At 38.5% G+C, this 13,410-nt stretch overlaps 1 protein-coding gene across 3 annotated transcripts in view; it reads right to left on the bottom strand.

Moving 5' to 3' along the window:
• Nucleotides 1-13,410, bottom strand: part of RNASEH2B (ribonuclease H2 subunit B) — an 83,924-nt gene that overhangs the window by 46,227 nt on the left and 24,287 nt on the right. For all 3 annotated transcript variants that reach the window (XM_066380930.1, XM_066380929.1, XM_066380928.1), the window contains exons 2-4: nt 13,232-13,303; nt 2,967-3,074; nt 352-428 (exon numbers count right to left, since the gene is read on the bottom strand). In XM_066380930.1, coding sequence (XP_066237027.1) covers nt 352-428; nt 2,967-3,074; nt 13,232-13,303 — 257 coding nt within the window. The remainder of the gene's footprint in view (nt 1-351; nt 429-2,966; nt 3,075-13,231; nt 13,304-13,410) is intronic.

Raw genomic sequence — 13,410 nt, 5'->3', positions numbered from 1 at the left:
TCTTAAGTCCTGAAATCAATTTCTTAACATTTGTATTACATTTCAAAGCTAATGAGTACTTAATGATAACACCTTTCCTTGCTAGGCTGTGTCAAACAAGCACAGTGCACAGCACAGAGGGTCAGGAGATTCCCGGAAGTCACAGGTAAGCCAGGTCAAGGTTCATGTGCTGGTTCGCAGGTCTCGCTAGTCCACACCGGCACATACGGTACATGTGTTCTATACCAACCGATCTAACTCTGAGTTGTGGGGAATCTATATTTGGATCATGAAAAGGAGAGAGAGGAGATCAAGCAATAAAACAATCTATTCTGGTTCCTCACTGTTATTATCCCAAACTGGGAAACTCACCTCTTTGTCAGCCTTTATAAGGTAGTGGAGGAGCAGAAATAAAGGGTCCATGGGTGTGGCAAAGTGGAGGAGACCTCCTACAGAGTAGAAAGAGAACAAAGGGAATTAACGTCTGAACAGAAAACTTAGCCATTTCATTCTAATCCCAAAGTGGAAAGAATTCATTGAAAACTCTATGTGAAATTCCAAGTACAGAAGCTCTCCTGACAGGCCCAAAGGTCTAGGTGATTCTCTCAAAAGGCAGAATGTGGTCAAGATTTTACTCCAAAGAGCTTCAAATACCGTGTGCAGTCGAGACCCAGACACTGAAATTAATCTTTAACTTTCCATTTCTCTTTAGAAATAATTTTTAACAGAAGTCCTCCCCACTGCCCCCAAAACACAGGGTCAGAGAAAAACATGTACAGAATGTGAACCAGGCAAAGAGGAAACTTATGTAAGTCTATCTGTAAACTGCAGTAAAATGGAATGTCCTGTGTTTTTGAAGACAAAGCCATGAGAAAGCAGTATTACTCTCTCGGCACATAGCTCCTACTATGGTATGTGGGCTCACAACTTTGAATTACTGATGACTCAAAGCTCAGAAAACTGTTTGACACCCCAGGCCCTATCCCAAACCCAACCCCAAAGAAAAAGGCAAGAGGGCAGAAGTCTATCTAATAAGACTGCACATAAGAAACTGGACACTCTGCTGTAAAGGTGATGGTGCTTTCCAGGGAAAAGGAAAAAGACAATTCAGACAAACTAGCCTAACTGCACTCTGCTTTCCTTTCCTGTATCACCCCCCCCTCCAAGCTTCCCAGACCTCCTCTTCCACAGAAATCAATCAGAAGAGGTATTGCAAATGGAACAATAATTCATTTAGCACCATATTTATTATTTTCAGGAAATATGTGTTCTTACTTTTATTCTCTAGTAGAGCAATCTACCTATAGAGCCAAGAAATTCTAACCCTGAATTATATATAAATCCATTTCATAGTAAGAAAAATAAATTAAGGAAGTAGTTTCGTATTATAATATTAGTTGTATATTTTTTCCAAGTAGAAGAGAAGTTTATAAAACAACCTATCAGATTCTCTGATTCATTTTTTATAAGGCACCCATTCTATTAGGAATAGGAATAGGAATAGGTTTGTAGGTTTGAAAACAAAATCCTAGCAGCCATTCTTAAAAACAGATCCTTAAGATTAAGTTTAAAATAAGACAATCATGAAAAAAGCAGGAACTTTTGCTGTGAACCTAAAACTACTCTACTTAAGGGGGGGGGGGGGGCAGATACTGACTCAGTCCAGGAGAGATGATCGATATTTTCCAGTTCCATCTGGATATTACTGTGCCTATCTAGCTAGACCCAACTGCAAGTGTACGCCTTATGTCACACGTTGGAACTCTGACATGCTGCCAAATGAACAAGCAGAGCAGCAACACTAGAAGGGAATTCCTGTGTTCCAGCTACCAGAGTATGCATAGACTACCACTGCATTTTGGCAACTGAAAAGCACTTTAATTCTTCTCAAACACATAGGTATATGAAATGTATCAGCAGCATGAAACTATTCTTCTAGAATGCTTTAGAAGAAAGGCAAAATGACCTTTCTACCTTAGCACAAAGTAGCCACATACACAGGCAACAGAAAGCAGCGCTCTCTGGAAACAGTACGAACAGGCAGAGGGAATGCAGAGTGCGTCAACCACCCTATAACTCCCCACCCCCACCCCCACCCCTGCCTCACAGAACCATCAGAAAAACGTGAGGTACCCTTTTGCCTGCTGAGTCAACGCTACTCCAAATGAAAGGAACATGAAAAAAATTAGAACTTTGGTATTGAGGGTGTGTGTTCAGGGGAGGGGGGGAAATGGCAATAGTAATTTATATAACAAAGCATTAAAAAATCTGTTATATTCTATTCTTTTTTAGAAGCTATGTCAGTATCCATTTTCAAGGAAATAAGATGTGTAAAACTTGAAAATCCTCAAATGTGGCTAATAGAAGAACAAAGAGCTTCTAGACCAAGGGTCCCCAAACTGCGGCCCCTGAGGCTATTTATTTGGCCCGCTGCACTTCCGGAAGGGGCACCTCTTTCATTGGTGGTCAGTGAGAGAAGCATAGTTCCCATTGAAATAATGGTCAGTTTGTTGATTTAAATTTACTTGTTTTTTATTTTAAATATTGTATTTGTTCCCATTTTGTTTTTTTACTTTAAAATAAGATATGTGCAGTGTGCATAGGGATTTGTTCAAGTTTTTTTTATAGTCCGGCCCTCCAACAGTCTGAGGGACAGTGAACTGGCCCCCTGTGTAAAAAGTTTGGGGACCCCTGTTCTAGACAAAACAAAGTGCACTCCCTGGTACAAAAGTCCTCTACCTTTTGAAAAGGATGTCAGGGTTTTAAAGTTGTTAGGTAAAAATTTCCTACCATTTAAGATACATAGGTATTGAGATAAACTTGCTCAAATTATTTTTCCTTTCTCCTGATTAACTCTACTCTGGCGCCAGTGAAGAAAAGCACATCGACCAGACTCCAACCCAGGAGGGCAGACCCATGTGCCCGTGAAGGATGGAGAAACTGGAACATGCTGTTTAGTTAATGGAATATACACACTAGTCACTTACCTGATTGAACTGATTGATTTATAAACCAAGAATGGTGTTTTTCCTTGAAAACTTTTATTTCAAACAGCTGCTGTAGACACATATTGAGCAAGTAAAGGGCTCCTTCCCCTGTTAAGAGAAATCTGTTTTTTATTTGTAAGTTTTCACACACACACACACACACACAAAATCAAAAGACTATCCAATAGTTCTGAGGAATGTTCCTAATATAAACATAAACATACATAGATATACATTCTAAACAAACTGACTCCAAGGAAAGCTTATAGCTATTATATACAGATGCTTGTTTTCCAGTTCTATAATCTTCACTGAACTTAAACCAATAAATAATAAAAGGCAAATTACTTAACTATTACAAAGCCTCTTATTGAATCCACCATCAGACCAAGAGGAAAAAGCCTTTCTTAAACCACCCAAACCTAATGATTCAGCCAGATGAGCTGAGCTGGCAAGTTTGTCCCAGAACCCAGGACGGCTGCATGCCAGCCCCCCTCCCCCAAGATAAGGACTGAGCCTGCAGATGCTGAAGGCCACCTCCTGAGTGAGAAAGGCAAGGGCCCTGTAATGCATGACATTTTCTTCTATACACAGAGAAATCAAGGACTTCGAATCTATCTCTACCGCATGCTAGGTATGTGCCTTTGGAGAAGTTATGTGAACTTTTCTGCACCTCTGTTTCCATATCAGTGAAATGGGAGCAATCATGAACATACCTCACTGGGTTTTTATAAGGATTAGAAAGAGAATACATGCAAACTTCTTAAAACAATACTTGGAACAGAATAAATGCACAGCAATATTGGCTTTTTATTTTTTCCATTGTCAGTGTAGCAAATACAAACATTTGTTCAAAGTTCTGTGGTCTATGGATATTTAGATAAAAAAGAAATTTTATAAGAAGCCCAACATTTTTATACCTTTACTTGTGTTAAAGGCTTTAGAACTTTTGCTGCTATCTAAAACTTCTCTTCAAAAAATATTTCTCACCTCAACCTAGTCTTATGCATAAGAATGAGCTCCAGATAATGTTGTGGACAAATTATACTTAATTTCATATTGAAAAAAGAAAACTGGAGGAAGCCAAAACTATTTTTCTCTTGCTGCTTCTATTTTATAGTTTTCCAACAACAATAAGGCACACCCACTGGCTTCCCTTGCTTTTACTCTTCAGTATTACAGTCGCCAGGAGAATGCGCTAATTTACTAAGTAGCCAGTATCTACCTACAACCTTATAAAATTAATAATAACCTTTTAACATAAAGCTTATAAAATAAGTTAATGGAAAAACAATTCCATATAGAGATAAATAATATCATTAATATTACTACCTGGTATATTTTAATATTTTTGCCTAAAAATTAAAAGACAAAAATGGAAAATACATTGAAATATAAAGTTAAAATAAAATTACTTCTGATAAAATATGTATCTCTTTAATATACAATGTTTTTATTTATTTTTATTTATTTATTTATTTATTTATTTATTTTTGTATTTTTCTGAAGCTGGAAACGGGGAGAGACAGTCAGACAGACTCCCGCATGCACCCGACCGGGATCCACCCAGCACGCCCACCAGGGGCGATGCTCTGCCCACCAGGGGGCGATGCTCTGCCCCTCCGGGGCGTCGCTCTGCCGCGACCAGAGCCACTCTAGCGCCTGGGGCAGAGGCCAAGGAGCCATCCCCAGCGCCCGGGCCATCTTTGCTCCAATAGAGCCTTGGCTGCAGGAAGGGAAGAGAGAGACAGAGAGGAAGAAGGGGGGGCAAGGGTGGAGAAGCAAATGGGTGCTTCTCCTATGTGCCCTGGCCGGGAATCGAACCCAGGTCCCCCACACGCCAGGCTGATGCTCTACCGCTGAGCCAACCGGCCAGGGCCAGAATGTTTTTAATACAAAAATAAATCACCCTTTGACAGGAAAAAGATATGCTCCTTTCTGGTCAGCTACAAGGTACACCTAAAAACAAAACCATGCCTTATCTTGGCATGTCAGGTAAAAAGCCTTTTTTTTTTAGCCCTGGATGATGGTTTATTACTGTACAGGAGGCTAAGTATTCTAAGAAAAGTTGGCTTAAGAAGAGAAAATTATTCTGTTTTCAGAGAGAAATCAAACATGTCACTTTGTTTTGCCATCACTTCTGAAGAATGAATAAGTCTATGGACTGAAATTATAAAAATGAATAACAAATGTCTTCCTAGGTCCAGCGAATCATCTGAGAAGACTAGTAATACCATTAACTTACTTCTGTCACCCTGCAATGCCACTTTACATTTAAAAACTATTCAGTTAGAGCATACAGAGGAAACTAAGTACATACACACTTTAGAGCCACAATATTCAAAAACCATTCCAGTTACATTAAAAAAAAAGTCATGGAGATGACGTCAGAGTAATGGTGGGGTAGGAAGCGATACCGATAAATCTACCCCAAAACTCAACAAGATCTTCAACCAGAAACAGAAAAACCTATACTTGGAGCCTCCAGAAGCTTCGCAATACACCCAAAGGTATGGTCGAGTGAAAAATTGGCTAAATATATAACCAAACCCCGAAGGAAATAGGGAGTAAGAAATGCTCCGCCTTCCTCACTAACCTAAACAGGGCGGCTTTCTCTGGTAACTGTGAATATAGAAACTGAGGCGGGCAAAGGGGGTGAATAGATACAGGCCGCGGCACAAACGGCCGAACCAGGCTGTGGCAGGGAGATCCAAGCCGAGGAAAAACTGATCCTGTGGCAACCCGGGCAATACAAACTAACACTCGCGCCAAACCCAAACAAAGAAAGACAAGCGGGGCGGCCATTTTACCTGGTCTCCTGGTTGGCGTGCGCGCAGTTAGTGGGCGAGAGATTTCTTCCTAGGCCCCGAGAGTGGGTGCCCGTGTTGCCCCACAGAGAGGCAGGGTCAGAGGCCTTTCTGTGGGCCGAGGACAGAGTCTCTGGGCAGCCCCAGCACCCTGGGAAAGCCACGCACGGGAGGGAGTGAGAACTAATTCCAATGGTGGAGATTTTCCGTGCTGGAGGGGTTTCACTCAGAGGGAAACGCAGCCGGCCTCATATCCTGGTTTGCGCGCGCAGATAGTGAATGAAAGATTCCTCCAAGTGCCTCGGCAGTGCGCACCCGTGTTATCACACAGAGGGGCAGAGTCAGGGGCCTTTGTGTGGGCCAAAGCAGAATCTCGGGCCGCCCCAGCGCCTTGAAAAAGCCGCGCACGGGGACGGAGCGAGACTCAATTCCAACGCTGCAACTTTTCCCTGCGGTTGGGGGTTTCACTCAGAGCGTGAGACTGCTGGCCGGATATCCTGGTCTGCGCGCGCATACAGTGAGTGAGAGTTTCCTCCAAGCGCCCCGGAAGTGGGCGCCCGCCTGTGTTACCAGACAGAGTGGCAGACAGAGCCAGAGGTCTTTGAGTGGGCAGAAACCCCGCCTGATTATGCTAGCAGCTCTGACTGACTGAGCCTTACCCAGAGCCCTGTGCTGAGTGGAAATAGAGTGGGGAGTTGCCAGCTCTTTGAGCCTCTTACTATCCAGACAGAGGCAGCAGCAACCCCATAGCTGGATTATCAGGCTACTAATTGAGGAAGGAAAGACTAGGAGAAAGGCTCCAGGAACACGGACTCTCTCACTGTCGGAGCCTATAAATGCTAATGAGCCTCGACTGCCAACGAGACTAAATCACAATACATGACATTGCCATAGAGACTTATCAACTGCAAACCTCTACCTGAGCGTGCCAAAGGGGCAGAACCCGGGGTACAGAGTCACCGACCAGGAAGAGGGAGAGAAAAGAAAAAGCCAGAAGATAACCTCTCAAAATCAAGAATAATCTGCAGACTTTATAACCTATCCCATGTTATTATATTTGTTCGTTTGTTTCTCTTATCTTCATTCTTGATACTTTTTTTCCTCCTCCAATTTGGCCGATTAACTCTCTGCCGGTCTTACTCTCTCCTCTCCTTGAACTACACTACCCATAAGTGTTACATCTCCCATTATCTTTTCTCTTCTCTTCCTTTCTCTCTATGAGGGTTGCACTCCAAAACACTTAACTCTCTCTCTCTCTCTCTCTCTCCTTTCTTTTTTCTTCTTTTAGTGGTTCCCTCTTTTTCTCTCTCTCTCTCTTTCTTTTCTCCCTCTATATTAGTTTCTTCCTTTCTCCTTTACATCTCCTCTCATTCAAACCTCAATAACAAACAAATTATCTTATCTGGGACTCAAACTTATGTTTGTGGCAATTTGGGGGTTTTTACTTCACCTTTTTAACTCACTAGCAGTGCTCCCATCCCTGGCTCTCCATTTTATCTAGTTCTTGTTCCACTAAATACAATAGTAATTTTTTAATTTGTCCCCCCATTTTTCCGATTTCCTCTTATTCCTCTCATCATAACTCTTAGACAACCAACACCTAAAAGCAAATCATTTTATTCTTGACCCAAATTTTTTCCTTATTTGCTTTTTGTGGGTCCATACGCTCTTTTTTTTTCTTCGTTTTTTTTTGCCCCTTTATTACTTTTCCCCAATTCAGGCCCTCCATCAGAGGCATTGTTTGTTATAATTCACAGTTCACCATAAGATTTTCTCAAGAAAGAGGGGAGAGGAGAGGAGAGGAAAAAAGGAGGGGGGGAATAATTTCCTTTTTCTATAATTTTTATTTTATTTTATTTTTCTTTATTTCATTATTAATTTTTTTTTTAAAAAAACTCTTTTCGATTTTTTATTTTTTTATTATTTTTTTTATTTTTTTAACTTTTTATTCTTTATTAAATCTCATTACTACTATCAACAAAACCACCCTCAGATGCCATTAAGGAAGAGAAAATAGAATATCATGGATACAAAAAAAAGAGAGGTAACACAGCTAGAAGAGGAAAAATCTACGGAGAAAAAATTTAATATATTGGAAACCTTGGAGCTAAATGACAGAGAATTCAAGATAGAAATCCTAAAAATACTCAGAGATATACAAGAAAACACAGAAAGGCAATTTAGGGAGCTCAGAAAACAACTCAATGAACAAAAAGAATATATGTCCAAGGAAATTGAAACTATAAAAACAAATCAAACAGAGATGAAAAACTCAATTCATGAGCTGAAAAACGAAGTAACAAGCTTAGCTAATAGAACAGGTCAGATAGAAGAGAGGATTAGTGAAATAGAAGACAAGCAACTTGAGACACAACAGAGAGAAGAAGAAAGAGACTCAAAAATTAAAAAAAATGAGATGGCCCTACAAGAATTATCTGACTCCATCAAAAAGAATAACATAAGAATAATAGGTATATCAGAGGGAGAAGAGAGAGAAAATGGAATGGAGAACATACTCAAACAAATAATAGATGAGAACTTCCCAAGCCTGTGGAAAGAACTAAAGCCTCAAGTTCAAGAAGCAAACAGAACTCCGAGTTTTCTTAACCCCAACAAACCTACTCCAAGGCATATCATAATGAAATTGACACAAACCAACAGCAAAGAAAAAATTCTCAAGGCAGCCAGGGAAAAGAATACAACATATAAAGGAAGGCCCATTAGATTATCATCAGATTTCTCAGCAGAAACTCTACAAGCTAGAAGAGAGTGGACCCCAATATTTAAAGTCCTGAAAGAGAGGAACTTTCAGCCACGAATACTATACCCATCAAAGCTATCCTTCAAATATGAAGGAGAAATAAAAACATTCACAGATACAGAAAAGATGAGGGAATTTATCATCAGAAAACCCCCACTCCAGGAATTACTAAAGGGGATTCTCCAATCAGATACAAAGAACAAAAAAAAACAGAGCCACAAGTAAAAGCTCCAAGAAGAACACAATAAAACCAAATTTAAACTGTGACGACAACAAAAAGAGGGGGAGAAGATGGAGATTAACAGTAGCAAAGGACGATGGAGCGCAAAAGTACTCAGAAAATAGTTCGCTACAATGAACAGGGTAGGGACCCTTTTCATTACTCAAAGGTAACCACCATTGAAAAAACCACCACAGAAGCACATGAGATAAAAAAGATAGCAACAGAGGAAAGATGTATGGAATACAACCAAATAAAAACAAAAGATAGAAAAACAAAAGAGAAGGATCAAACAAGACACAAAACTAACAGAAAGCAAGATATAAAATGGCAATAGGGAACAAGTATCAATAATTACACTAAATGTAAACGGATTAAACTCACCAATAAAAAGGCACAGAGTAGCAGAATGGATTAAAAAAGAAAATCCAACTGTATGCTGCCTACAGGAAACTCATCTAAGTAACAAGGATAAAAACAAATTCAAAGTGAAAGGCTGGAAAACAATACTCCAAGCAAATAACATCCAAAAAAAAGCAGGTGTAGCAATACTCATATCGGATAATGCTGACTACAAGACAGGAAAAGTACTCAGAGACAAAAATGGCCATTTCATAATGGCTAAGGGGACACTGAATCAAGAAGACATAACAATTCTTAATATATATGCATCAAACCAAGGAGCACCAAAATATATAAGACAGCTACTTATTGATCTTAAAACAAAAACTGACAAAAACACAATCATACTTGGAGACCTCAATACACCGCTGACGGCTCTAGATCGGTCATCCAAACAGAGAATCAACAAAAACATAGTGGCCTTAAACAAAACACTAGAGCACCTGGATATGATAGACATCTACAGGACATTTCATCCCAAAGTGACTGAGTATACATTTTTCTCCAGTGTACATGGATCATTCTCAAGAATTGACCATATGTTGGGCCACAAAAACAACATCAGCAAATTCAGAAAAACTGAAGTTGTACCAAGCATATTTTCTGATCATAAAGCCTTGAAACTAGAATTCAACTGCAAAAAAGAGGAAAAAAATCCCACAAAAATGTGGAAACTAAACAACATACTTTTAAAAAATGAATGGGTCAAAGAAGAAATAAGTGCAGAGATCAAAAGATATATACAGACTAATGAAAATGACAATACGACATATCAGAATCTATGGGATGCAGCAAAAGCAGTGATAAGAGGGAAGTTCATATCACTTCAGGCATATATGAACAAACAAGAGAGAGCCCAAGTGAACCACTTAACTTCACACCTTAAGGAACTAGAAAAAGAAGAACAAAGACAACCCAAAACCAGCCGAAGAAAGGAGATAATAAAAATCAGAGCAGAAATAAATGAATTAGAGAACAGAAAAACTATAGAAAAAATTAATAGAACAAGGAGCTGGTTCTTTGAAAAGATCAACAAAATTGACAAACCCTTGGCAAGACTTACCAAGGAAAAAAGAGAAAGAACTCATATAAACAAAATCCAAAATGAAAGAGGAGAAATCACCACGGACACCGTAGATATACAAAGAATTATTGTAGAATACTATGAAAAACTTTATGCCACTAAATTCAACAACCTAGAAGAAATGGATAAATTCCTAGAACAATACAACCTTCCTAGACTGAGTCAAGAAGAAGCAGAAAGCCTAAACAGACCTATCAGTAGAGAAGAAATAGAAAAAACTATTAAAAACCTCCCCAAAAATAAAAGTCCAGGCCCTGACGGCTATACCAGCGAATTTTATCAAACATTCAAAGAAGACTTGGTTCCTATTCTACTCAAAGTCTTCCAAAAAATTGAAGAAGAAGCAATACTTCCAAACACATTTTATGAGGCCAACATAACCCTCATACGAAAACCAGGCAAGGATGGCACAAAAAAAGAAAACTACAGACCAATATCTCTAATGAATACAGATGCTAAAATACTAAACAAAATACTAGCAAATCGAATACAACAACATATTAAAAAAATAATACATCATGATCAAGTGGGATTCATCCCAGAATCTCAAGGATGGTTCAACATACGCAAAACGGTTAACGTAATACACCATATCAACAAAACAAAGAACAAAAACCACATGATCTTATCTATAGACGCAGAAAAGGCTTTCGATAAAATAGAACACAATTTTATGTTTAAGACTCTCAACAAAATGGGTATAGAAGGAAAATATCTCAACATGATAAAGGCCATATATGATAAACCATCAGCTAACATCATATTAAATGGCACTAAACTGAAGGCTTTCCCCCTTAAATCAGGAACAAGACAGGGTTGTCCACTCTCTCCACTCTTATTTAATGTGGTACTAGAGGTTCTAGCCAGAGCAATCAGACAAGACAAAGAAATAAAAGGCATCCATATCGGAAAAGAAGAAGTAAAGGTATCACTTTTTGCAGATGATATGATCCTATACATCGAAAACCCCAATGAATCCACAAAAAGACTACTAGAAACAATAAGCCAATACAGTAAGGTTGCAGGATCCAAAATTAACATACAGAAGTCAATAGCCTTTCTATATGCCAACAATGAAACAACTGAGAAGGAACTCAAAAGAATAATCCCCTTCACAATTGCAACAAAAAAAATAAAATACTTAGGAATAAACATAACAAAGAATGTAAAGGACTTATATAATGAAAACTATAAACCATTGTTAAGGGAAATCGAAAAAGATATAATGAGATGGAAGAATATACCTTGTTCTTGGCTAGGAAGAATAAATATAATCAAGATGGCTATATTACCCAAAGCAATATACAAATTTAATGCAATTCCCATCAAACTTCCAATGACGTTTTTTAAAGAAATAGAGCAAAAAATCATCAGATTTATATGGAACTATAAAAAACCCCGAATAGCCAAAGCAATCCTAAAGAAAAAGAATGAAGCTGGGGGCATTACAATACCTGACTTCAAACTATATTATAGGGCCACGACAATCAAATCAGCATGGTATTGGCAGAAAAATAGACAATCAGACCAATGGAACTGAATAGAAAGTCCAGAAATAAAACCACATATATATAGTCAAATAATTTTTGATAAAGGGGCCAACAACACACAATGGAGAAAAGAAAGCCTCTTCAATAAATGGTGCTGGGAAAACTGGAAAGCATGCAAAAGAATGAAACTGGACTACAGTCTCTCCCCCTGTACAAAAATTAACTCAAAATGGATCAAAGATCTAAACATAAGACCTGAAACAATTAAGTACATAGAAGAAGACATAGGTACTCAACTCATGGACCTGGGTTTTAAAGAGCATTTTATGAATTTGACTCCACAGGCAAGAGAAGTGAAGGCAAAAATTAATGAATGGGACTACATCAGACTAAGAAGTTTTTGCTCAGCAAAAGAAACTGATAACAAAATAAACAGAAAGCCGACTAAATGGGAAATGATTTTTCATACAACAGCTCAGATAAGGGCTTAATATCCAAAATATACAAAGAACTCATAAAACTCAACAACAAACAAACAAACAATCCAATAAAAAAATGGGAAGAGGATATGAATAGACACTTCTCCCAGGAAGAAATACAAATGGCCAACAGATATATGAAAAGATGCTCATCTTCTTTAGCTATTAGAGAAATGCAAATCAAAACGGCAATGAGATACCACCTCACACCTGTTCGATTAGCTGTTATTAGCAAGACAGGTAATAGCAAATGTTGGAGAGGCTGTGGAGAAAAAGGAACCCTCATACACTGTTGGTGGGAATGTAAAGTAGTACAACCATTATGGAAGAAAGTATGGTGGTTCCTCAAAAAACTGAAAATAGAACTACCTTATGACCCAGCAATCCCTCTACTGGGTATATATCCCAAAAACTCAGAAACATTGATACGTAAAGACACATGCAGCCCCATGTTTATTGCAGCATTGTTCACAGTGGCCAGGACATGGAAACAACCAAAAATCCCATCAATAGATGACTGGATAAAGAAGATGTGGCACATATACACTATGGAATACTACTCAGCCATAAGAAATGATGACATCGGAACATTTACAGCAAAATGGTGGGATCTTGATAACATGATACGAAGCGAAATAAGTAAATCAGAAAAAACCAGGAACTGTATTATCCATACGTAGGTGGGACATAATAGTGAAACTAAGAGACATTGATAAGAGTGCGGTGGTTACAGGGGGGAGGGGGGAATGGGAGAGGGAAAGGGGATGGGAAGGGGCACAAAGAAAACAAGATAGAAGGTGACAGAGGACAATCTGACTTTGGGTGGTAGGTATGCAACATAATTGAACGACAAGATAACCTGGACTTGTTATCTTTGAATATATCTATCCTGATTTATTGATGTCACCCCATTAAAAAAATAAAATTATTAAAAACTAAAAAAAAAAAAAAAAAAAAAGTCATTACATTACTATTATCGGAGGGGAGGGGAGAAGTGAGGATGGGAGAGAAAGAGAGCTTACCTGAACATGGATTAACCAATTTTACAAACATAAGCCCACTTTTCATCTTCTTTGAAGCATCTTTTAAATATTCTGAAAAGAAATAGTGAGTTTGTAAAAATTAAGACATTTACTTTATTGCTCTTCTAATATACTTTACCCTGATTTTCTTATATTTACATGATTTTTCTTCCTAAAAA

Source organism: Saccopteryx leptura, chromosome 4 (assembly GCF_036850995.1).
Source record: "Saccopteryx leptura isolate mSacLep1 chromosome 4, mSacLep1_pri_phased_curated, whole genome shotgun sequence".
Classification (NCBI taxonomy): domain Eukaryota; kingdom Metazoa; phylum Chordata; class Mammalia; order Chiroptera; family Emballonuridae; genus Saccopteryx; species Saccopteryx leptura.
Note: the sequence above shows the minus strand (reverse complement) of the source record. Positions and strands in the feature narration are given on the sequence as shown.